The sequence below is a fragment of the Strongylocentrotus purpuratus genome, unplaced genomic scaffold (assembly GCF_000002235.5).
Source record: "Strongylocentrotus purpuratus isolate Spur 01 unplaced genomic scaffold, Spur_5.0 spur5_scaffold_3, whole genome shotgun sequence".
Lineage (NCBI taxonomy): Eukaryota > Metazoa > Echinodermata > Echinoidea > Camarodonta > Strongylocentrotidae > Strongylocentrotus > Strongylocentrotus purpuratus.
In genome coordinates this window covers 20,254,509-20,282,455 of record NW_022145609.1, presented here as the reverse complement: position 1 = coordinate 20,282,455, position 27,947 = coordinate 20,254,509, and the positions used below count along the sequence as shown (strand labels likewise).

Below are 27,947 nucleotides of genomic sequence, written 5' to 3'. Positions count from 1 at the left end.
GCGTATAAAAACAACTATTTCTCGAATATCAAAGCAGTCATTAATACTTTTATATACCGAAGAGTCAACTTACCAATCAACTGGTAGAACAGGTACTCAGGTAGAACTCAGAACTCTGTAGAAAATAACTCAACTGTAGAACTCCGTAGAAAATAACTCAACTGGTAGAACTCTGTAGAAAATAACTCAACTGGTAGAAATCCGTAGAAAATAACTCTATTTGTAGAACTCTGTAGAAAATAACTCAACTGGTAGAAATCCGTAGAAAATATCTCTATTTGTTAAAAATGTTTACAGTACAATTGTTAAAATGATATATGGGGGCTTGCACCTGCTGACTAGTAGAAACATGGGCATGGCTACTTGTAGTGATGTTGCATGTGCGTGGGAAGTTCTCTGGGTTATTTGTGATCTCATTGAAAATATCATTTAGTTCCCGCAGTTCCTGGCTTTAACTACGCTGACCACCAGTAGATGTTGATGACGATGGTACTGATTTCGGATCAACAGCTGCCGCGATACCATGGCTTATGTTTGATGACGATGGTACTGATTTCGGATCAAAGGCTGCCGCGATAGCATGACTCATGTTTTCTTTGGCTGTACTGCTGGTCATAGCATAGTGTTTGAGACTGGTCTCCGCCTTGTGTCCGGAGACACTCATGATTTCTCTGTCTCTGAACCCAGCATTTTGTAGGGTACTGATGCTGGTTGCCCTTAGGCAATGGTTGGTGTAAGCCTTGGTACCTGCACGAGATGAAATTGTTTTCATTTTGTCTCCGATGCTGTTTTTCCCTAGGGGTGCATTAAATTACCTACCATGGATCAGAAGAAGATGGATTGGATTTCAACTCACGCTTGGCCTGTGCATTTGCCGGTCTCTGCCAAAAACTCCCAATTTATCTTTGTAGCGTAAGAAGGAGGCAACAGGACATCGTGGACCATTAGTTGGAATCATGACACTACCTTGGCTTTTCTCTAGTTTATCTGCACGGTTATTTTTTGTGAGTGTATGGAGCATTTTCCCCCTTCATCACAAATGTCAAAGCTGTCAAGTGTCATTTCACGCAAATTCTCTCTACCCCGATTGCAAAAGTACAACATTACGTCCATAAATACCTTGTCCTGAAGACCCACAGGATCATCCAAATCAAGCGAACCTTGGATTTTGTCCATGTCTTCTGCTGAGATAGCTGGTTTGTGAGTTACAACTCCCTTTCCTTCCTGTTTAAGCATTGCTGAAAAACACTTAAAAACTCTCGTCGAGTTGGAAAAATCTTCATGCTTGATGATATCTATCTTATTACAGTTGAGGAAATGACGCTGAAGTCCGAATCTAATAGCTAACATTGACTTCTTCATGTAATAACTTCCGTTCTTCCGTCTAGCACCAGCGTAAAACTTTTGCAGTACATTGTCCAGCTCCGAATTTGAAAGCTTGTTTACGCTATCGAGGTCTGTCTTGATAACTTGCAGAAAGTCTTCGAATATTTTCATGGAGCATTTAACGGAATTTTTCGTGTTCTTGCTATCAGCAAAATCAATCAAGTCTCTCATTTGATCATCATTAAGAAGCTGAAATCTTGGGAGTGTTTCTAATTCAGCCATTTTGGCCTAGTAGTACAGTCGGTCGTCTGTGCTGGCAGCTACTAGGGAGTCGGGCTAACTCGCCCCACGGGACATCTCGCCCCAGTGAGATATCCCGACATGATTTATCGATCGAGAGATACCAGTAGTCTGCTAATTAACGGCCAGGACGAAAGAATGTGAACAAATATCAGCCATATCGTCTAAAATGTACAATGAGCTCAAACATATACACATTGGTATCTCTCTATCGATAAATCGTGTCGGGACATCTCGACCCAGTCTTTGATGCTGGGGCGAGATGTCCCGTGGGGCGAGTTAGCCCGGATTCACTGCTAGTTGTATTACAAAATTGGTAAAATATAGCGACCAATTCTTCGCACATGTACGGTATCCTCGATCGCTCAAACCATTTTTTAACATGTAAACCTATGGGGTAACCATGGAGACTGAACTATTTTCCCAGTAACCATGGTTACTGGGATTTTAAAACTGTTTTAACCATGGTTACTGGGAATTTTACAGAAATAGTTAAAGTTTATGAATGCAATTTCGACCAATCAGATGGCTGGATTTCTTAAGTGAGGTATATAATACACCATATCACAGTCACTGATAACACGTAGGGCCATGCATCTCAGATATAACATTGTTAAACAATGCCTTTAGATGCAACATGTCAGGATTTTCTTAATTTGCGTGTTATGCCTAAGGAAGGTGAATATCGTTCACATCATGAATGTACACGACATTGTTCTTTGAGCAGTATCTCACATTTGTTTGCTCTATTTTCCCCCAAATTTTAGTATGTTATAGCTGAGACTAGGAGCTATCGCGAGTGTGCCTTCTGTTTTTTTTTATCAGATGTTGGGATCAGGTCGAAAGTTCAATTGAAATTAGAAATTGCGACTATGCGAAGGCCGTTTGTCAGCTTTGCATGTAATGTCTATAGGACATATTTTGGTATATTGGTTAAAGCACTCGACTCCTATTCTGGTGACCCAGGTTCGATTCCTGGTTGGTCAATTTTATTTTTAATTTTTTTTGCTTTCATTTTATGTTTCATTTTATCATCTTCGATTAGTATAAAATATCATATATAATCACAAACAATGTAATAAAATGCCTTTTTTGCGTGTTGTATCTATATTGGAGAGGAATGTTAATAGTTTGGTACAACCCTATGGGAAATATGAATCCTTGTTGTGTATTATACCTATAGGGTCAATGTCTCTAGTCTGCTAAAATATCAAATTGTCCTATTTTTATGATGCTAGTCTCCTTCTCAGACGTTCATATTTTTCCAGTTATTCAGCCCAGGTATATGCAGTGCTTACATTCCTCCCACAGACATAGAATTGTTAACACATCTATAAAACTTCTCTCTTTCTCTATATTCAATTCTATTTATGCTAGAAAAATTAAACGCATCATTCTCCATCGCATCTCTCTCTCTCTTTCCCTCTCTCCTCTCTCTCTACTCTGTCACCCTCTCCCTGTCTCCCTTTCACTCTCTTGCTCTGCATCCCTCTCCTTCTCCTGCTCTGTCTCTGCATCTGTCTGTCTGTCTCTCTATTCTTCCCCCCTCAGCCTTCTCTCTGTCTCCGTCTCCCTCTCTTGTTCTGCCTCTCTCTTCTCTTGCTCTGTCTCCCTCGGTTTCTGCCTCTCCCTGGCAAACTACCTCATTCGTCTTTCATGTGATGATTTCATCTAGCTATTATCATTGTTATCATTATTTGTGATTATTATCATTTTTATGCCTCCACCCACCAAAGGTGCTGCCTGAGGCATTACGTTTAGGGGCTGTCCGTCCACTTTCTCTATTGCAATATCTCAAGAACCAATTGAGATATTCTTCTTTCAGAATTTTCTTCTACCTCCTTCATCCTTCTCTCTCTCTATCTTTTTGCTCTCCCTCTCTTCCCTATCTCTCCCTCATCTCCCTTTCTCTCTCTTTGCCTCTTCTCACCCTGTCTCTTGCTCCCCCCTCTTCCCCTGTCTCTCTCTCCTCTCTCTCCCTCTTTCTCAAATTCATGCTACCCACCCGCCCCCTTGAGTGCCCATTTTGGGTGGCCGTGCCCCCGACTTAAAAAATTGTGGGGTATGGTTTTGATCAATATTAAAATGATGTAAAAATGATGTAAAAACATGGGTTAGTTTACATATTAAACTAGGACTTAATTTTGTTGGATCTCAAATTGGAGGTACATGTATTTCAATCTGTATGAACGTCAAATAAATAAATGTATTCAACTGGTTATATAACACCGGACGGCAGTGTGTGGGATAAGGCTTGGAGGTTTACAGGTGCTATAGGATTTAAGGAAGTTTGGAAGAAACTGATCGCCCCCTACCCCCCCCCCCCCCTCCTCCCCTCCTGAAGGATGCCCTTGGGGTGATAAATTATGTGAAGCTCTATAGATGCTTAAGGTAAGGGGAAAAGTATACAATTCAGCAGTGTGTAGTAGATTCTAAACAATCACATCAAATAATTATATTGTCCAAATACAGGAACAGTTTATTCCAAATGATTAGTTACAATCTATTGTTCTGTACATATTTACTCCATGCGGCGTAGAAAATTATGTTTTATATTTAGATTAATATATTTTTGCATGGTACTCAACTATTCATTAACAGTAATCAATAACATTTCAACATAATTATAACTCTATCGCTAATACTTGATTCATGCAGAGATTATATTTGAATAATCATTTACATTAATGAATTACAGACCACCCTTAAAATCACTGTGGGTGTATACATTACACCTGGGAGCTGCCATTTGAGTAAAATTGTTACGTAAACTGTATATATATCCATTGACCTGCATGGTACACATAGAACCATGATGCAAACATTAGCCATCTCATTACTTCGGCATCTCAAACAGGCCAGTGATTTCTTTGAGCAGTTCTATGTATGTCCTGGCCACTTTTATGAACAATTGCATTGCATCCAACGCTGGATTGGGACAATCTAAACAAGAGTGAACTTTGTGGCACATGGACTTGAGAAGAAGAAGACCACTAAAATAATCCTTTTGATAATCATTTTTTTGACAGACAAGAATTAATTGAATGAAAAAGAAATAATATTATTCAATTGTTTTTGTTATGAATATGAATATTAATACAGCTTTATTATGCATATACATGTAGTTGGTGATATATAAAATAATGCAATGAGAAATTTAAGATGAGTTACTTAACTATATTGACAAACTAGGCAGATCCAACTATGTAATAAAATATAATTTCTGTTAAAAGGAAGAAGACGATGAGAAATATTTAATTAAATATATGCATGTGTAGGTAAACTGCTTAACTCTATTCACAAAAAATGGCAGATCCAGACTCTCGAGCTTGGTGATATCCTGTGTCCCACATCAGCCTCATCACATCACCTAGTAGAAGCACTATGTTCTATGCCAAACCTGACTGACCTGAAACTGGATCTATTGTATCTCAATGGGGAGTTCTGCACAACATTGAAAGCAAAGGCATCATCCATACAGGTATGTGTGTCCTAATTCAAATTTCAGGGAGAGGGTCATTGATAGAAAGAAAATGCAGAATTTTCTTTTCATGCCAAATTATTTGAATTGATTTGAATTGAATTCAAAACTATGCATGTAGAGATTCAGTTGAATTTTAAGTGTGCAGGAGATTAATATTGTCTTAATCAATAATTAATATCCAACCTTTTAAAAGTTTGGCTGATAGGAAAAAATATTTCATTAAGTATTTTAAGAGAAAATTTTGATAAAGGCTTAATTTACAAAACTGAACCATATCAGCAAACCTGACTTAGGATTCTTGTGCACATGATATCAAGAGTAAAGAATACCTTTAATACATTAATAGCAAATGCATATTTCTGGGTATTATTAATTTTCAGTGTTATTAGGATGAGAACTTATCAATGCAAACCGTTTGGAAGCCCTATAAAGAATACATATAGCATTATTTTAAAAATCACCCTTACTAATCATCCTCTCAAGAGCAACGTGTGTGTGTTCTTTATTTGTAATAGGCAAATTTGAATTTGAAAACAAAATGTATTCAATCAGTTTTGTCGTGTATTTTATTGTGAATATAACTATGTAAAACATAGAATTTCTGTTAAAAGTAAGAAGACGATCATAAAATATTTAATTTGATATATGCATGTATAGGTAAACTGCTTGACTCTATTCACAAACAATACAGGTCCAGACTCTCAACCTTTTTCGTCTCAAGAGTTCCACATCAACCTCATCACATCACGTAGGAGAAGCACTGTGTTCTATGCCAAACCTGACTGACCTGAAACTGGAGCTAATGGATCTCAATGAGGAGTTCTGCTCAACATTGAAAGCAAAGGCATCATCCATGCAGGTATGTGTGTCCTGATGTAAATTTCACGGATAGGTTCATCGATAGAAAGAAAGAGCAGAATTTTCTTTTCATGCCAAATAAATTGAGTTGAATTGAATTTAAAACTAAGCATGTGGAGATTCAGTTGAATTTTAATTTTTGCTATGAATACAGAAGTACGTTTTTTGTATCTTTTGTTACGTTTTTTTTATGTTTTTAATTTTTTTTTAAAGTAATTTTTTATAAACATTTTTGTAAAGTTTCGATTTATGCCTGGCAATGTCTCCCAGCTCAGTAATCAGTGTGTTGACTCACCACTCGGAAACTAGAACAACACTTAAATCTGTCTGTCATCTCAATATGTAGTTTATAATAATAATTCCTCCAATTTTTCTTCTATTACACACGGTGTACCAGTGTACCTCAAGATTCTATCCTATGTCCTCTACGGTTTTTAATTGACATTAATGATCTAATACACATTCTTCTAAAACGACATTGTTAATATTATTTGTCACAAGTTCACAAGCACAAATCAGCGCCTTCAACTGCACCTTGCATTCCTTCCCGCGTGGGTTTTTTTTATCACGGACCTGGCTTGCTGCCGACAGAGTCGGTAACAAAAAACAAAAAAAACAATGTTACGTGGTACTGCCGTTTTGTTAAGGTGAGGGATTTTTTCAAACATACTGTTTTTTGCTCTTAAGAATATTTGTTGTTGTTGATGAAGGTTGGCATCTCTGGGAAAGTAAGAAGACAATGAGAAAATATTTAATTCAATATATGGATGTATAGGTGAACAATTTTTTTTTTAATATTTAAAACTTTTATTGCTCCTTCATGTTAACAAGGAATAATATAGTATTAATGACTGCTTTGAGAGAAATAGTTGTTTTATTACGCTCAAGGGAAGGTTAGAATTGTGCTATTCCCCGAGGCTTGCCGAGGGGAATAGCCCAATTGTAACCTTCCCGAGAGCGTATGAAAACAACTATTTCTCGAATATTAAAGCAGTCATTAATACTTTTATATGCCAAAAAAAAATAGACTAAAAAATGAAAAATTAAAAATATTTATCAATTTGTCGAAGACGGGATTCGAACCCTTGCGTACAACAAGAGGTGTATCGAAAACCAATGCTTAGACCACTCGGCTATGGCCCGCCGTTAACATGCTTGGCAGTTTTCTCCAATATATACATTAAAATGGATTGAAACCGGCTTCGCGTGTGATGAATGCTTCGCAAAAGCTCCATATACGGACTCTTCTTTTACTTTTGCAATGCATATTGGCACGAACTTAGATCAAGATCTATCGGCAGATGTTGTTTTTTTGTTTTTGGAAGTTTATTTTCGTCTTCATGTCAACAATGCAAGATAAAATTGTCGGTAAGATCGATCGAGATTCAATTGTATTGAAATTACCGACCAATCCTTCGCACACATACGGCATCCTCCATCGCTCAAACCATTTTTTAACATGTAAACCTATGGGGTAACCATGGAGGCTGACCAACTGTTTTTAATAACCATGGTTATTAAAAATATTGAAATGTTTTATGCATGGTTACCGAGAATTTTACAGGAACAGTTGAAGTTTATGAATGCAATTCGACCAATCAGATGGCTGGATTTCTTAAGTGAGGTATATAATAAAACATACATTCATAGGCATTTTACAAATTAATAACTTCAATCGTATAATAGTACATTAGTCAGAATCATAAGTGTGAACATAAATGGATGAAGGCAAATGAAAATGAGTAAGACCTTTTAAATTACACTAAGGGTTTCCATTTTTTAAGATGAACATGTAGTTTCCCTTTACGTAAAGCAATGATTTGTTCAATTTTCCCAAGGTAAAGCATATCTGCCTGAAACTGACTGAAAATCAACGTTTTGTCAAAATATTTGTTTCTTTGTATTTATTTAAAGTATTTACTGTAAAATATAACTGTGTTTACAAAAATGTCTCCTGGGTGTATGCCAAAACAGATATCTAGTTGAGAAAGTGGTAAAGTAATTACTTTTAACTCACATAACCACTTGTAAACATAGGTCCAAAATTTAGCTACAATTAGGCAGGAGAAAAACAAATGCATCAAATTCTGGTTATCCTTTTGGCAAAAATTACATTTGGTGAGGTCTTTATACCAATATGAAAAAGAAATTCGTTGGTAGCAAATTTCTGGTGAATGAATTTAAATTGGAATGTTCAAATTTTTGTATCTAAAGTTGTCTTGAATACTTTAAGAAAACGGTCTTGACATTGCATTAAATTCTCTAGACTTCAATTAAAATCATCTTCCCATTTTCTCAATTGGTTTGTCTTTTCCAAATTCAATGAATTTTTTTTCCATATATAACAAATAACAAAATTTAGAAGATTTCTTTTTTGACAAAAATGTACTAAGTTTGTTATCTTCAAGGCTAGGATTACAAATTCTTTGGGTAAAAACTTTCTTCCAAGTTGACCTGATTGCATAAACAATAGCACTATAATTCATAAATTGAGTTAAATTCAGTTGAAAATCATGTTGAATTTCAGAAAATGTTTTAAAGCTACCATTTTCTTTCAATATATCGTGAACATATTTAACTCCTGAATCATACCATTTTCTATAAAATAAAATTCTACCGTCTACTTTGATGGCAGAGTTATTCCATAAAAGTTGTGACACAATATCCTTGAATTTAACCGGATTGTAGTACTTATAAGAAGACCATGCCATTAAGACATTTAACCAGAATTGATTTATTGAAAAGGAATGTATATCTCCCGCCTGAAAGTTACAACTAAAAACAATTTCTTCACCATAATGTTTCATTTGGCATTGAAATAAAGTTTTCCAAATACTCTTGTGTTGTTTATCCAAAACTCTCTTTACCCATGCAACTTTGAGTGCACTACAAAAGCTCGTAAGATGGGTCATTTGCAACCCCCCATCTCCATATGTATTAAACATAATATGTCTTTTGATCCTATCTGTTTTTCCACTCCATAAAAAATTAAAGCACATCCTTTGCATTGTGACAAAAAAACTATCTGGTGGATCTGGCAAATTACTAAATAAATAAACAAATGTGGGTATACCTAGTGATTTAATTACTGTAGTTTTCCCAAGTAGGGTCAAGTTTTGACAGTTTCATACCTTTAAAAGTGTTTTAGCTTCTTTTATCTTAGCCTCAAAATTGATTGAATAGATATCTGATAAAAAATCAACTGGAATGTTTATACCTAAGTAATTGATAACATTATCAACCCATTCGACAGTCAAATGATTACATAACATACCTGTAAACTTTCCCAATCTCACAATTTTACTCATATTAACATTGATTTTCAAACCAGAAATATTTGAGTACACCGATAAAATATTGAAGCAATTCCAGAGATTAAGTTCCGTGGCTGCAAGATAAATAAGTGTATCATCTGCGTATTGACTTATCCTCACTTCATTGCCTTTAAATTTAATACCTTCTATCTGAGTACTCTGTCTAAATATGATACCTAGAATTTCAGCTCCAATTAATAACAAGTAGGTAGAAAGAGAACATCCCCCCTTTGTAAAGTAAAAACTGATGACGAGTATCCATTGTTTATGACACAACTTTCAATATCGCTATACATCATTTTAATCTTGGATTTGAAAATACATCCAAATCCAAATTTGGTTAAACATACTAAAAAATTCCATTCTATCGTATCAAAAGCTTTCTCAAAATCAATCGAGCAAACTATACCCCCTATTGAATATTTTTTGCCAAAATCAATTGAGTCTATAAACAACCGAATATTTTCACCTATATATCTAACTTTAAAAAATCCAGTCCTCATGAATAATAAAAGGGAGAACCTTTTGAAGTCTGGTTGCTAAAATCTTCGCTAAAATCTTATAATCTGTATTTAAAAGTGATATTGGACGCCAGTTCTTCAGATGGCAGTTATCTTTATTTTTTGGGGGGTAAAAAAGTTATTATCCCCCGTTTCATTGAAGGACACAGTTCTCCATTTTTATAGCGAATATTAAAGCAAAAATTCACAAAGCAATGTTTTTATATTTTCCCAAAATATCTTATAAATATTAACAGGTAAGCCATCAGAGTCTGTTGTTTTATCACGAGACATTGGCATAATTGCATCGTAACATTCTTTCTGTAAAACAGATCCTTTACAAAGCAAAGCTAAATCATTATTGATACAAGGTATATTCAGATTTGTCAATGTGCTCTCGAGATAACATAATCAATATTATTTGAAGTACCAGTATACAGGTTTTCATAAAATTGTTTTTCTTCAGTCAATATATCAGATGGCTCCGTTATAATGACATCACCTTTTACCAACTGTTGTATATATTTCTTATCAAAACTCCTCTTTTCTACGTTCAGAAAATAACATGAATTCTTTTCTCCCTCTGGTATCCAAGTTGCTCTTGTACGGACCATTATTCTGCGAACATATTCTTCATGTATCTTTTGTAACTCTGCCTCTTTACAAATCAAATTTTCTTTCAACATGTCATCATCTTGATTTGCTACCAAAACTTCTTGGAGCTTCTCAATATCTTTTAACAAAACATCTACTCTCAGTTTCCTTTCCTTTTTTGTGAAGAGGACAATGAAATACATTTTTCTTTTACTTTTAACTTCAGATATTTCCATAATTTGTTCACTTCCATATTTATATTTCCTCAATAACAGAGCTATTAATTTTGTGTATCTCACTCCTATTAGGCAGTGACAATAATAAAGAAGTATTTAGCTTCCAGAATCCTGGACCCCTTCTAGGGACTGATTGTTCAATTGATAAACTAATTGCAGAATGGTCACTTCTGTAACCATAATGTATATCTGTACGAACAATAGAATTCTTAAAATTATTTGAAATCAGAAAATAATAGATTCTACTTTGGAAAGTATTTGAAGGCCAAGTGTATTGAAGTTTACATTGATTCATAAAAGGCCAGATATCTACTAAATCAAAATCCTCTTTCAAGGTTTCTATATGTGTGAAAGAATTCGGATGATACTGATGGTTGTCGGGATAGCGGTCGACGTGAGGATCTTGGACAGTGATCCTATCACCTCCAAGAATATAGGGTTTTTCACCAAACTGATTTAAAAAGTACATGCAAACCTTCAAAAAGTTTACTTCCATCTTTATTCGGACCGTATATATTTGCAAGAGTAAACTTCATATTTTCATGGAAACAATTGATACCAAAATGCGACCGTCTTCATCTCTATGCACGGAATGAACTGTGATACCACAGTTAGGTTTAAACAAAATACATACTCTCGCGCTGTTAGACTTTCCATGACAAAAGTAAATCTTATATCCCCACTCATTAGACCACATCTGTTGAGATTTTCTTGTACTATGGGTTTCCTGAAGAAAAAATATTTCATATGATAAATCTCTCATCCAATTAAAAAAACATCTTCAGGTAAAATTATTAACTATATTGACAAATAATGCAGGTCCAGACTCTCGAGCTTCATTATATCCAGTGTCCCACACAAGCCTCATCACATCACCTTGCAGAAGCACTTAATTCTATGCCAAACCTGACTGACCTGACACTGCATGGAATAGAGCCAAAGGGGGAGTTCTACTCCACATTGAAAGCAAAAGCATCATCCATACAGGTATGTGTGTCCTAATGGAGAAGTTCATTGATAGAAAGAAAGAGCAGAATTTTCTTTTCACGCCAAATAAATTTAATTCAATTGAATTCAAAACTATGCAAGTGGAGATTCAGTTGAATTTTAAGTGTGTAGGAGATTAATACTGTCTTAGTCAATAATTAATATCCAACCTTTTAAAAGTTTGGCTGATAGGAAAAAATATTTCATTAAGTATTTTAAGAGCAAATTTTGATAAAGGCTTGAATTGGCCAAACTGAACCATATCAGCAAACCTCCTGACTTAGGATGCTTGTGCACATGATATCAAGAGTAAAGAATCCCTTTAATACAATAATAGCAAATGCATATTTCTGGGTATTACTAATTTTCAGTGTAATTATGATGAGAACTTTTCAATGCAAACCGTTTGGAAGCCCTATAAAGAACACATATAGTATTATTTTAAAAATCACTCTTACTAATCATCCTCTCCAGCGAAACGTGTGTGTGTTTTTTATTTGTAATAGGCAAATTTGAATTTGAAAACAAAATGTATTCAATCAGTTTTGTCATGTATTTTATTATGAATATAACTATGTAAAAAATAGAATTTCTGTTAAAAGTAAGAAGACGATGATAAAATATTTAATTTAATATATGCGTGTATAGGTAAACTGCTTGACTCTATTCACAAACAATACAGGTCCAGACTCTCGAGCTTGATGGTATCCTGTGTCCCACACTAGCCTCATCACATCACCTTGCAGAAGCAATGTGTTCCATGCCAAACCTGACTGACCTGATACTGGTTGGAATGGATCCAAATGAGGAGTTCTGCTCTACATTGAAAGCAAAGGCATCATCCATGCAGGTATGTGTGTCCTGATGTAAATTTCACGGATAGGGTCATTGATAGAAAGAAGAGCAGAATTTTCTTTTCATGCCAAATAAATTGAGTTGAATCGAATTTAAAACTAAGCATGTGAAGATTTAGTTGAATTTTAATTGTGTAGAAGATTAACATTGTTTTGATCAATAATTAATATCCAACTTTTTTCCAAGTTTGATTGATATGAAAAATATGTAATAAAGATTGTAAAGAGCCAATTTTTAATAAAGGCTTGAATTTTCCGAACTGCACCATAGCACCAAACCTCCTGACTTAGGATTCTTGTGCACATGAAATTAAGAGTTATGAATAACTTTAATACATTAATATTAAATGTATTCCTGGTATTATTAATTTCAGTGTTAGTAGGATGGGGACTTATCAATGCAAACAGGTTGGAAGCCCTATAAAGAATACATATAGAATTTAAGAAAAATCAATTTTTACTAAATCATTTTCTCCGTGGAAACTTTATTTTGTTCTTTTTCTGAATAGACAAGAATTGAATTTGAAAACAAAATCTATTCAATCAGTTTTCTTGAGAAAGTTATTGTAAATACAACTTTTTAACTACCGGTAATGTAATTTGTGTGAAATGTAAGAATACAGTCAGAAATTAGTAAATATAATGTATGCATGTATATACGTTCTGCTTAACTATCTTCACAAACAATGCAGATCCAGACTCTCAAGCTTGAGGATATCCAGTGTTCCACACCAGCCTCATCACATCACCTTGCAGAAGCAATGTGCTGTATGCCAAACCTGACTGACCTGAAACTGGATCTAATGGATCTCAACGAGGAGTTCTGCTCAACATTGAAAGCAAAGGCATCATCCATACAAGTATGTGTGTCCTAATGTAAATGTCATGGAGGGTCATTGATCAACAAGACAGCAGTAATAGTCATATGGTACACAGATATATATGTTTTCTTTCCCAATCACCCTTTTTTAAAGGCCATTCACTTGGTAAATTGGAATAGAAATGAAACATGAAATGAAAGCAAACTACATGTAAGCTGATTCAGTTGAAATTCAAGTGTGTATAAGATTTACATTTGTTATGCCTCCGCTACAATGTAGCTAGAGGCATTATGTTTTCGGGTTATCTCATATTATCGCGTTATCTCCAGAACCAATTGATGGATTCCCGCCAAAATTGGGTCATGTATTTATCCTGCAGAGCCAATGAAATGATTATATTTTAGGGTCACGAGATCCAAGGTCAAAGGTCACAGAGCTCATTATGCATTCAAAAATAGCTTGTGATCGCGTTATCTCAAGAACCCATTGATGGATACGGGCCAAACTTGGGTCATGTATTTATCGTGCAGAGCCAATGAACTGATTAGATTTTGGTGTCACGCGGTCAAATGTCAAATGTCACAGGGCTCATTATGTATGCAGAAATAGCTCGTGATCACATTACTCAAGAACCATTGATGAATTCCTGCCAAACTTTGGTAATGTATGTATCTTGCAGAGCCAATGAACTGATTAGATTTTAGGGTCATGAGATCCAAAGTCAATGGTCACAGGGCTTATGTATTCAAAAATAGCTCCTGATCGCGTTATCTCAAGAATCCATTGATGGATTCCCGCCAAAATTGGGTCATGTATTTATCTTGCAAAGCCAATGAACTGATTAGATTTTGGGGTCACGAGGTCAAATGTCAAAGGTAACATGGCTCATTATGTATGCAAAATTAGCTCGCTTCTGTTTTGGTTTGCAAAATTGTTCCATGGCGGAGGCATCATTTTCGACTGCACGCGGTCGAAGGTCCATCTAGTTTAACCCTATTTTAACTGGGCTATTTCAGACCAGGTTTTTACTGGGGGGGGGGGGTCAATTTGACCCCCCCTTAAGATCTCGGCCGTTTCACGGCCGATCGCCGCGAAAATTTGCATACATGTCAACTGAAGTGTATAGAATACTATGGTATTTTAAATTTTTTGAAAAATTTACTTATTTACATATTTATGGTAATTTATCCAAATAAGGTCATAAAATTCACATTTTTGCCCATAAATCATACATTATTGATATTTGAGCATTCTTTTTCACTACATATATTAGTTAGACCGTTTGGAATAATAATACAACATAAAAAATTAGAAAAGCCAGGTTATTCCTTATGTTATCTCATGTTTTAATAATTTCTTTTGTATTTCATTGTTTTTTCAACTTGTGTATTTTATTGTTTTTGTTGTTTTATTTCATTTATAACTACAATTCAACTATTTTGACCCCAAAACAAACACCCAAACTTTAAACAAGACTAAATAACCAATGTTTTATCTCTTTTTAGGAAAAATGACATTTCCATATGTTTTGTACACAAATCACAAAAATTAGCGATTTTCGGGCTGACATGCAACAACAAAATGTCACGTGACTCCGTAACTATGCGTCCGATTTTCGAAAAAATTGTTTTAAAAGATGCGTAAGACTTGAAAGAAAAAAGTCATGAAAGGAAAATTTTATATCTGCCGCGGTTTCGGAGTAGTCGCGTAGGGTTAAATCAATAATCAATATCCAGCCTTTTCCAAGTTTGACCGATAGAAGAAAATATGTCATAAAGTATTTTAAGAGCCAATTTTGATAAAGGCTTGAATCTAACAAACTGGACCATAGCAACAAACCTCCTGACTTAGGGGACTTGTGCACATGGAACCCAGGGTTCTGAATACCTTTAATACATTAATAGCAAATGTATATGTATGGGTATTAGTAGGAGACCAGCCTGTAGGTCCCGTGACCAATCTCTGGGAACAAAGGTTTGAAAGTGTTTTTGTGTTCCCTGATGAATACCGAACAATTTTGACTTGGGCTGCCCCCTTGAAAATCCCGGGCATTTTCGTGAGGGGTCAACAAAGGTCACACAGGGATAAAAATTCAAATAGTTCCAATCGTGTCAATATGCATATAAAATTACTCGTCTGGTCATGAGGATTCCAAAAATGTATAGTTTCCTATACCTTCGACCTTAAATGAGGGCGCTATGGTCAAAAACGTTGAAAGGTCAACACACTTTTGACAGGTGGTCAAATTCACCAACACAGTGAACCTTATGAAATCACATATCAAATTACTCGTCTGGTCATAAGGATTCCAAAAATGTATTGCTTAGCCAATGAATCATGACTGTATGCATCGGGTGCTAGGGTACGTCGACGCCCCCACAAAAACAAAAAAACAAAGATAATGCAATAAATTTGCAATAATTCATTGCATTTTGCCCCGACCCCCAACATAAAAAATCTTCTATGTGGGCATGCCTTGAACCATAATGCATGGCCCTACAGAGCAATCATTCTTGACACTGCACAGTAATCAATGTTTAAAATCTATAAATTTAGTATCAAAGATGCTGTAGACTCTAGGCTATTAAGTCAGGACAGATCTTGGAAATATATTATGCTCAAACATATTGCTAACAGGAAAGAAGGCAGCTTCCAACCACCCAAGCCCTTTTAGAGTCGAATTATAAAAGTAATGCTCTCCTGTTCTCTATTGTTGTTCTCTGATCCTCTAATAGTATGAGAAAGTATAAAGATTTGTCTAGCAGGTATTTTTGGGGGGGTTTCTTTTAATCTGATGTCGATACCATATTTCAATTACTACTGCTTATAGAAAGTGATAGTGGATACTACTACCAGTACTACTACAGTAAAACTACCACTATTATTAATATTACAGGTTTTCATGGATCCATTTATTTTTGAAATGTTGAAAATCTCTTGTGCGAAATTTCTCTTATTCTAGCTTTTTTTTAACTTCTCGAAACTCCTTTAGTTAATGGGATGTTACTGTAGCTCTTGGGTGTATATTCCCAAGAAAATAGATTATATGCCAGAATGAAATAGATCCACTTACTTGTAACTAATACAAGGTTTACAAGCAATGTTGCTTTTATATGTTACAGGGTTGCTTTCCTCAGATCAGGAAGGGAAACTTCAGGTTCAATGGAGTTGCTCAAGTTGACTTGAACTTATTTCTCAAAACCCTCCCATGTTTGCAAAGGTTCGTACAGTAGGCCTATAAGTGATTAGAAAATAAAAATTCTGATAACAGCATATACCGGTAGTCTTTTCAAGGGTGGTGCAATACAGAAACAATAAAAAAGCCTCTAATGTAATACTAAGAAATGATATAAACCCCAGTAGGGAGCATGTGATAAAGTGGTACTGCATGTGTACCTTAAACAATTTAAGATTCTTGCTTGACAAAACTAAATATTCAGTAACGCTTTATTGAACAAATTCCGTACTGTACGTAAGTGCTTTCAACCTTAAATTTGTAGATTTTTTCCATTTTTTTAAGTGTCTGTACTTTATTTTTGATTGTGTGTTCTTGATATTTTTGTTACACTGTAGTCTCTTCTATTTTTTTCTTTTTCTTCATTCACTGATCAAAATGTTTCTTGAGACAGGTACTTTCAGTAATACCAATAGTAGTTGATATTTTATTTCTCATCTTTCATTCAGATAATAACAAAAAGAAATCTGTTTCCTCTACAGCTCGGACTTAGACTGCTCAAGTGACTCGGATGACTCTACCAACTCAGGCAACTCAAATGACTCAGACAACTCGACCGACTTTGGCAGCTCAAATGACTCGTATTTCTCGGCCAACTCAGGCAACTCAAATGACTCAGATGGTTAGGCTGACTCAGGCAACTCCCATGACATCCAGCTCTGCTCTGTTGCATAACTCCAGTCTCTGGATATCATCAACCTGCCATGTCGAGATGGCACTTTCAGATGCACCATTCAACCAATGATTGTAGAGTGGTCAGGATCTTGCTGACTTCAGCCTAGTCAGGATTGCTCCACTACAGGATTCCATTCAGCTTCCAATTATCGACCATTTATATGTAAAAGAAAAAATTCTTCAAGTAGGCCAGGTTCCCTCCAGTCGGGTATCGCATTCAGCCAGCTTTTCTCCCATCTCCAAGTACAAGCAATACTGGTCGATATCAAAACTTTTATGTTGGCAATATGTCAGATACTGTATATCAATTCTCTCAGACATACAGAGAAGGTAGCAGCAGTCGGAGCAGGCCCTGCAAGAGGCAACCTCCTTGTACTGAGTCAAGAGTTCCACAGGATGATCCTGAAATTCCAGAGAAGCAATCAAAGTATGAAATCTGGTTGCTATGGTATCGGTAGAGTAAGAGTGTAAGACAGTGTCCCACCCACTGGTAACACTTCATCTTGACTTTTTGTATGTATGATTCAGGGCTACACTAACTATTTTGGGGGAAAGAGGTTCAGATTTAACTTTTTACAGTCTGTATGCATGAGCCTAAGTAAAAGTTTCCAAATTCTGGGGGTCCGGACCTAGATTTAGGCGTCCACCTGCTGGTTTCAAGCCCTGGACTGATATCAACAAATTTGGGGTTAAAGGGATAATTTTCGGCGGATGTTTGTAAATGTTTGAATATTTATAATAAAGCTGTTTTCTTCTTTTTCACCTTGGATGAGTACAGTCCAAGGTGTTAGTGTATACATTTTACAAGAAAGAGATCATAATATTGTCACAATGTTTGAAAACTTGTGAAAGGAGTAGGCCTACCGTATGTAGAAAGTGATGCGAAAACAGGATATGTTTTGTGAATGTATACTTATTAAAGGTATTACAAAGTTTTGGGAAATTTTGAAAAATGGGTGGATACTGATTCTTTACAATTTTGATATATTTAGATGCCCCTGTGGATGTATTAAAAACACCAGAAGTGTTAGCCCCTAAAACACTTCTGCTTTCAAGAAAAATTGAAAAGATGGGAGTTGTTGCTACCTTGTTTGGCGTTCAACAATAAGGGATAGAGCAACGTCGATCTGGCGCTGCTCAGTGGCTGCCGGGCTCACGATCAAATTGGGCAAAAAGAATTTCCGTTTCGGTTTAATAAAATTTGGAGTGGACTATTAGGATATTATTATTATTATTATTATTATTATATATAGTGATTTACCGGTGCTCCCGGTAAATTTTGATAAATTTCAAATAGCTCCTACGGCCGTACAATGGTAGCTGCGACCATGAAAATCTCTGAGTGTGTAGTTGTGGTGTATATATATTGAACGAGAATAGCTAATCGATCGATTTTAGTCAATAAACATTGTTTTATAGCTTAATTAATATCTTGACCTTGAGAGGGAGCTATTCAACATAACATGTTTATTATTTACAATTTCGTAACTTTAGAGTCGATTTCGACCTCGACGACGATCACTGAATATTGTAGGATCGTATATGCTTCCAATATGTTCATTTGAACAAAATTCATGACCCCATACCAAAACTTTGTATTACCTTTAACCCCAGAGTTGCATCGAGATCCCATTGTGTACTTGTTTTATGCAGAGAGGGTCATGTTGTGTGGAAAACGTTTTTGAAAAAAATCTGAACAAGGCTTCATTTTTTACTCGGCTATGATCATGCATAATGCCTGTGTAGAAGTTATGAGTTAAAGCAGGGAGGTGATATAGAAGGAGTGGAATCAAGCCGCTCTCCTTTGACCCCATGCTCAAAGCCGCCAACATAGTTATGCCCTAATCTGCAACTGTTGACCAGGTGGTGATTTCAAAGAGCGCATGCAATATCAGAATTTAGAATTCCTACATCAGAAAATGATATCTCAGCAAATATTTGCTGTCCCTTTCAATGATTTCTCATCAATTGTTGAATGTGTAATGAGTTGAACAAGCGAACACAAACTTTTGTAATTTCATACTTTTTTTCCAACTGCAACAACACAAAAATCATGCAAAAGCACGCATTAGCAAACTTAAAGTTATCAAAGATTGTAAATTATGTATTATGTGACGGGGTATTAAAACATGCGAAAATAATCAGATTATCCTGAAATATTGAATTTTTGTCAGGATATAATTTTTCTTTTACCAACGCTGGCACACAAATTATAGGAAGGGCGGAGTACTAAATTTGAAAAAATTGTTTGATGCACTATTCCCAATACAATCCCCATATAAAGTTAATAATTTACACTGAAAGTTTGCCGGCTCTAGTTATCATGTCAACAAACTTCATATAATTCAATAGGTTAGTTGAAAACTAACTTTGTCTGGTTGGGGTATAGGCCTGAGTTATCGGTGTAACATTTTGTCTGATGTGGATTATTGTTTATATATTTAGAGCTACATCCAGTTCTAGATTTAAAAATCTGCTTGAAAAAATATTTTCCAGGATTTTCTTTACATCATTCCAGTGTATATGTAAATGTCCTGCTATAATTTTCAGATACATGTCTCTTTTGTCAATCTAACATGCCTGAGATATCAGTGGTATATTTAATTTGACATGGATTATTGTTTGTACATGTTTAACTACATTCACCAGTACTATATAATAAATCCATTTGAGGAAATTTTTTCCAGGATTTTCGTTACATCATTCCAGTGTACATGTAAATATGCTATTATTGTACGACACATGTTTATTGTAATATTGTATTCAGTATTGGATTTCAATTATTTTTACGATTCATATTCTAGGCTTTTCTTCGCATCATTATGATTATTTTATGGTATGATAGATGTATATTTTTAACTTGTTTGTGTTTGCCATACTTGCCTTAATTGTAAATAAGTTTTATATTGGAGTAAGTTTGCATCCTTGAGTGCCTTATAAGATACAAACATAGGTATACTCTTATGAGCATTCCGTTACCTTGCCTTTTGATCACCATGCATCCTCTCCTGATTAAGTGATGTCATTTTTATAATCCACTCTGATTTTCATAATAGACAATGCAAATTGCTCAGATCTGTGAGTTTATTCTGAATTATGTCATGCAAAAGGATGTTCTAAACAGCTAGGTCTTTCTATGTACCTCGGATGATCATGAATTACTGAAATAAAGTTTGCAGTGCCTTAGATATTTCAACAATGTGTTTTATAAAGGAGACAAAGGAATATGATGTGCTAGTTGTAGTTTGATGATATCTATGTATTTGTTAGCAAGTATTCTTTTAGCTGAAATGGTGTCATGTGACACTCAATATTTTGTTATATTTACACAACTGGGCGAGCCATAATGTGTGTCCTATTTAGCAACAACTAATGTAAGCAATTCGAATCCTGACTATTGAAATACATTTATTTGTATAAACAGGTAAGGTATATGCATAAATTTGGTTACATGACAGAAATGGCTTATTGATGTGCATGTCATAAGCAATCATGATTCTAAATTGAATAAAAAAGGAAGATTTAAATATACCTTCTGAATCTCTGATCTTTTTGTCTGATTTGAAATCTGGGAGAGACAGGGAAGACTAAGAGAGAGAGAGAGAGAGAGAGAGGAAGCGAGAGGAGGGTAAGAGAGAGAGAGACCGAGAAGATAGATAGGAAGAGGACGAAAGAGAGGGGTTAGAGTGAAAGATAGTGAAAGAGAAAGGGAGAGGGTAAGAGAGATGACTATAAGAGACCGAGAAGATAGATAAGAAGAGGACGAGGGAGAGGGACTAGAGTTAAAGATAGTGAAAGAGAAAGGAAAAGAGAGAGAGAGAGAAAGCGAGAGGTGGTCAATATAGATCATTATAGAGACCGAGAAGATAGAGAGGAAGAGAACGAGGGAGAGGGATTAGAGTGAAAGATAGTGAAAGAGAAAGGAAGAGAGAGAGAGAGAACGAAAAAAGAGACACAGATGCAGTCAGTGGCATTATCTTATAAATGAGCGTTATTCTTCTTTCATCTCTAACCCTATAAGAGCAATATATAATTTTTTAAACTCGCTCTCTAGCTGATCTTCGCTCGCTCGCATTTAAATTTGATATTATTATGTTTCTTATTAAAGCTCTTGTTGGCCTTTCATGATTAGGTTGTGCTTAAAAATGAGGAAAAAATATCACTCATCAGGATTGTTTTTTCCTCTTTTATATCAGATTAAAGTTTGTACACTGCGACCTCACAATTTTTTAAAATTGTGTATACATACCCAGGAGTGGACAGGTGAAGCTCAGGCGTTTTCAGGAGTTTCCAAGCTAGGAACTTTGACGACTCGACTACCCGACTGATTAAACTTAAGCATAAGTCAAATTTGACTGAACGCCCAAAATACAAACAAGAGATATGAAGACTGTCCGCGCGAACGTAGAAGATAATCTTGCTGAAATGACTAGAAGACAAAAAACACGCACGCGCACAGCCGCGCGCCGGGGATTCCCCTTCATTCGGTCGCACGTCGGCCACTTGAGTTCATTCGCCATTTTTCTTCCAGAAATTTGCACGTACTGCCACGCCACCTTGCTTCTGAGTTCGATTCAATGATTGATCTGACTAAATTTATCTTTCTTCAGTTGCAGCAGATTTAGATTTAAGTCTGTCGACGACATGCTGTCTTTGTAAACTTGATCAGACTGAAATGAAACAAGGTTAGTCTATCTAATCTATTTCAAATACCCATGTTCCTTGGGCTTGACTTTGTTGATACTGAGTCACGGTGATAGTTGTAACTTGTGTGAATGATGCACACCAGCAACACATAGTCAGATTGCTATACTGTTGTGGTTAATACTAAACTGCTAATGCGTATGGATTGGGCAAGGGTTGGGTGTCGGACACTACAAACATGAAGCCACCACTTTTGTCTTTCGATTTAACGAAATGCATGCAATATATAATACCAACCCTGATAATTATTTCTACTTTAGATCTAGTATTTTATAACATAATTCTTAAAATATCTAGACTAGATGATAGATCTAGACCGAATTTGCTGTCTCTTTCATTCGTTAAGCCTCTTATTTGGGTAGGGTCGGCTCTCTCTTTAGAGACGGAAGCCGACTATACGCAATCGTATTCACTTTCAAACACCATGGCCATTTATGGCCATATTTTTATGACCCGAAAATTCCCCCCAATTTCATTTTACCTCGTGCATATCCAATTTATATTATATTGTAATTAAATTAGGCCTAGGCTATAATACATCGGTTCCACTTACCTACTTGACTAAAATAATCTGTTTAATGGTCCCTTTTTAGGAAATTATGGGTCAAAATCGACATCCATGTTGAAAATCTTGCAAGCCGTATTTTAACTCTCGCTGCGCATGACGTCATCTAAATCTCATCCCTTCTAGTCTACGCCGAAGGCAAAATGATTATGAAGAAAAACTGTGATAACGCCATTACTAGCTCGCGCACAGTTTTTCCTTCAAATTACCGACCGATTTAAATCAACTGTCTGCACACAACCTCTGGACACAGAACATCTGAGTATACACGTTGTATCACCTACCTTTACTTTAAAGGCCGGCTGCACTAGTTCAGTCTGAAGGGATTAGACCACACAGCGAGGTCACTGACAGCACACATAGCTGCATTCCTATCCTGCCTGTGTATTAAAAGCTGTGCTATTGATTCTCAACATTTCAAACACCACTCTGTACAAAACTCAGCTGATTTCACTCAAAATCAGTACTTTAGTGAAAATTGATGACACCTAAATAGCAGTAAAATACAATTTTTTAACTTGCCGATGTTAGAAAGAATACTATAAAAATTCAAATTGTAAGTCTACTGTCAAACTTGCCGATCAGCCGCATCGGCATGATTGTGTGTATTTGTGTATTAGAGTTACTATTCATGTGTGCAAATGCTGCCTATTAACATGTAATGCAGCACTAGAGGTCACGCATTAGCATTGACTCTCTATGCTTTACTGGAGTGACTGACAGGTGGCTATCTCATTAACTCAGCTCTCAATCAACATAAGAAAAAGAGGATCATGGGGGACCAACAGGCACCGATTGGGGAAGTTTTCTATATAGAGGGAGCAAGTAGCTACCAGTAGGACAGTGTGGCTTTAACACATTTTTTAACAGGTTTTACTTCTAGGACAATTTGTGAATTACCCCCTGGACAATCACCCCCAGAAGATTACCCCCTGGAAAACTACCCCCAAGGACTATAACCCCCCGAGGACAATTAGCCCCCGAGAAATAACGCTGTAGACGATTACCCCCAAGGATAGTTATCCCCCCTGAGAATTACACCCTTAGACAATCACCCCCCCCCCCCCCCCCCCCCCTCTGAGGGGTACACACTGCTCTGTTTCTACAAACCTCATCAAAATCCATTGGTCTATCTATTATATTGGCTGCTTGTTTGACAATGGTTTTGAGGTTTCCTTGGTCTTTCTTTCTGGCACTATTGTACAACATTACAGAATTATATACGTCATTATACTTTCAACTATACGGACCAATCAAAAAGTGACGGTATGGTCGAAGTTGTGAAAGATTAACAACTACAAAGAATCACAGAATAATCTTCTCTGCCCAAATACAGCATTTCTTCTTGGCTGGTCCTAGCCATTCCCCGCAAGGGCAGGGTTCAGGAGGTGGGGGCAAAGAACTTTATAGCGTTGCAAGTCCCCCAAACATTATGCTGTTATACATGTAGATACAGTGAAATTGAAACTCCCAAGGATCTTTATTCCATATGTTTTATGTACATGATAATGCAGATATTTTTTAATATTGTTTCAGGTATTGTCACTTGTGTCATATCACCATTTTCCAGAGGACTACATTTCTGTCGAGTGAGAAGGACATCTGTTACACCATGGATGGATTCTGCCTTCTCTATCTGCTCCTGATCCTCTTGATGAGATCTGGTGACGTTGAAACCAATCCAGGTCCTAACACTGCAGTAAGGTATGCATTTGCACCAGTAGCACCTTCAGGAGTTAACAATGAAGTTGAGTCCTGGGCCCTTTTTCATAAACCTTGTTATCGATAACAAGTTACAATAACTGTTATAAGCTACTGAAATTGGGGCATTTCATCAGTTGAGAGCAAATTTTTCATAGAAATTTTTATTTAGCATTTGTGATTGATATCAAGTTTTATAAAACAGGGATCTGACTAGTTACACGATTGCATCGCGAAAAAAACAATGTGAAAGCGATTGGAAAGGTCGATCATGTAGCACACCAACATAAGTGAGGTTTTGGAGTTCTCAAAATGATAATTTTGCCCAGTCTTGCTAAAAGTCACATGTACTGGACACAGTAATTTGTATATCGGACTACACAAACAATTGGCAGGAAAGTGTGGTCCACAACAAAATATTTGTCATATTTAGAAAATGAAGGCATTTGAAGAACTGTCTTTTTTTAGGGAATTTTTTTCTTCTAAGAAACTCTTCCACACTAACATAAAAAGTGTGAACAAATTTGTTTCACCTTTCCCTAAACTCGACCTTCTTAAACAATTAAGGCAAAATAATTAAGACAAAACACATGATGTTTTCAATTGTCGTGAATGAGTCAGTGTGACACTTGAAATCATCATGTTATCAATCAAAATTTAATAGTGATTACATAGATTATGCATGAAACAGGTAATAATTATGATGATGAAGGTAATAATAACAGTCATAATGATGATGATGATGATGATAAATGTAATAATAATAATAATGATCATAAGAAGTATGATGGTGATGATAATAATAATACTAATTATAATATTAATATTAATATTAATATTAATATTAATAATGATAATAATGATCCTGATCATCATCATCATCAAAATCATGAATTCTAGTAATGATAATACATTTAAAGATTATCATTATTTTTACAAGTAGTAGTAATCATTTTTTCTTCTTATTATTATAATTATTGTATTTATTGCCATAATTTAATGGGAATAATTACCCTTGTAAGAACAATACCGCCCTGACCTGCAACTTGGGGCAATATGTTTCAAATGTTCATATCACATGCAGGCATTATATTCTGATATCCCAATGCTATTTTACTTTGTATGTCTCGTTGAAGAGACTACATAAGAGATCTCGCTCTTACCACATGCGTACATATAGTCGTTCTTCGCAGCTAAGGCTAATGGAAAGTAACTTTTCATTGCGGAAATTATACTGCAATTTTCATCGAAAATCTTCATTATATATTGTAAACAAAGATGACTTAAAAAACATTGTTACGACGTTTTGAACAGGTTAGACGCTGTCTAGGCCTACTATCGTTTTAGAGCGATTCTGGAAAATTTGGTTAGTAAGTAAGTCGTGAGTTCACGAACAATGTCTATAGACACAGCTGATTTTCCGCCTCACTTGTCGGTGGACTTGGCCGACACTGGAACACTCATCCCGCCTAATGAGCCTAAGAGCTCCTTGCGGGGGAAAAAGAAAAAAGTAAAGAAAAAGACTGACATCCCTTCGGGAAGTCGCTGTAGTTCAATTGAGCCAAAGTCTATGGCTACGGTCTCGAGAACCCCGGATGAACATATTAACAGAGAAGAAAATGTGGGGGTTTCAGGCATTTCAGCCATGGAACTTCGCATGAATAATATGTACACATTCATTTTACAGTAGGCCTACTGTCAGTGACAGTTCAGTTCAGTTCAGTTCATTTTATTCAAAAACCATACAAAGCATGATATAATCTGTTACATAAAAAAGAGACTGGTAATAGTACATCAATCAACATATTCTAACTTGATTACATCATAAACTGAACGGTTTTAGGACCCCTTTAGAAGCTAAGCTTGTGAGCGGGGCCCTATAACAAAATACATACATTTACAGTAAAAAGAATGTTACGTATGATTATACAATGGATGAAAATACTAATCTACAGAATATAGAACATACAAATACTCTCACACACACACACACGCACAGACACCACACACGCACATCACCATACACAGCAAACACACCGACGAGTAGGTCCTTAGTGGTCAAAAAGCATTTCAGAATGAGAAATTACTAAGATGCGAATAAAAACTATGTCAGTCTTTCAAGCAGGTACGTTTTAGATAAACTTCTAAACCTAGAAAGAGTTGTACTATTTTTTATATCATCAGGCAGACTGTTCCATTCTTTAATGCAAGAGATATGGAAAGAGGTCAGAGTGACATTTGTTCTTGCAAAAGGCTGTCGAATAAGACACCTTTGACGTGTATTATAATTATGAATTTGGGAGTTCTGACGGAATAAATCTTTTAACGTACATTCATGAGGCATAGACTTAAGATTAAACATAAACAATATGCAATTGAACGACACAAGTCCACTTAGTGGTAACGTTCTTAGTCGAAGGAACAATGGAGAACTTGGATGTCTATAATAAGAATTAGTAATAAGCCGTATTGCTTTCTTCTGCCATACTCTCAACTTATCAAGATATGACTTAAAGGTGTTTCCCCAAGCAACATTACAATATGTCAAATAAGGAAGAATAATACTATTATATAATGTTATCAGCACTCTTTCAGGTAAAATAAATTTTAATCTAAAAATGACACCTACACTACGGGACAACTTTGTGCATACAGCATCTAAATGATTTCTCCAAGATAAATGCTCATCCATGGTTAGCCCTAAGAACTGAACATTTTCACTAAGCGCAACATCATGGCCTCCAACATTAAGAAAAGTAATGCCATCTGGAAGCTTTTTACCCTTGGAGCGAAAAATAACACATTTGGTCTTTTGAACATTCAACAATAACTTATTACAACAATACCATGCATACAGTTTCTGAATCTCTTGATTCGCAATTAGTAATAAATCTTCAGCCTTCTTATCAGCCAACAGCAAGCTGGTATCATCAGCAAAAAGTGAGTATGAGAATAATGTTGATGAGTGTATTATATCATTTATATAGATCAGAAACAACAGGGGACCAAGAACAGAACCCTGAGGTACACCATATTTAATAGAAGCAAGTTGAGAATTAGTACCATTCACCACAACAAATTGTGTCCTGTCAAACAAATAGCTTTGGAACCAAGACAATGCTACACCACGTATTCCATAATGCTCAAGTTTCCTAAGGAGGATGCCATGGTCAATAGTATCAAACGCCTTAGATAGATCTAAGAATATCCCCAAACAATACTTGTCTCCATCAATAGCTTTTATGATATTACTTAATAAATTAAACACACCCATTTGTGTGGAGAAGTGCTTACGGAAACCACACTGCTGAGGAATCAAGATATTCTTTTTAGATAGAAACTCATTTAAGCGTTTATAAATTATTTTCTCAAGAATTTTAGAAAAGATTGGTAACAATGCTATTGGCCTGTAATTAATGACGTTTTTACGGTCAGATTTTTTATACACTGGTACTACTTTAGCTACCTTGAGTTTATCAGGAACAACTCCCTGAGATAAAGACATATTCATGATTTTACACAAGGGATCAATAAAAAGGTGAATGCACTCCTTTATAATTCTAGGTGAAATATCATCAGAACCACTAGATTTAGATGGTTTCAAAGACAACACAATATCGATGATCTCAGATTTTGAAGTTGGTTTTAGAAACATTGACGCATTATCATCACACTGTTTCATATAATCTTGAAAAGATTGTGGTACTTGAGGAATGTCTGCACTGATTTTCATGGGTAATCCAATGAAATATTTATTAAAACTTTCAGCCTTATCCTTGGCAGAAGAAAGAAT

The 27,947-nt window shown here is 35.7% G+C and overlaps 1 protein-coding gene across 1 annotated transcript; it reads left to right on the top strand.

The window, feature by feature from the left end:
* The first annotated feature begins 4,882 nt into the window (after positions 1–4,882).
* On the top strand, positions 4,883–27,098 carry LOC115928516. Its single transcript, XM_030995796.1, has 10 exons — positions 4,883–5,107; positions 5,802–5,969; positions 11,432–11,599; positions 12,282–12,449; positions 13,146–13,313; positions 16,397–16,494; positions 16,992–17,131; positions 17,510–17,643; positions 24,024–24,152; positions 27,072–27,098. The coding sequence occupies exons 1-10, from the start codon at positions 5,018–5,020 to the stop codon at positions 27,096–27,098; spliced, it is 1,290 nt and encodes a 429-aa protein (XP_030851656.1). The 5' UTR covers positions 4,883–5,017.
* The last annotated feature ends 849 nt before the right edge of the window (positions 27,099–27,947 follow it).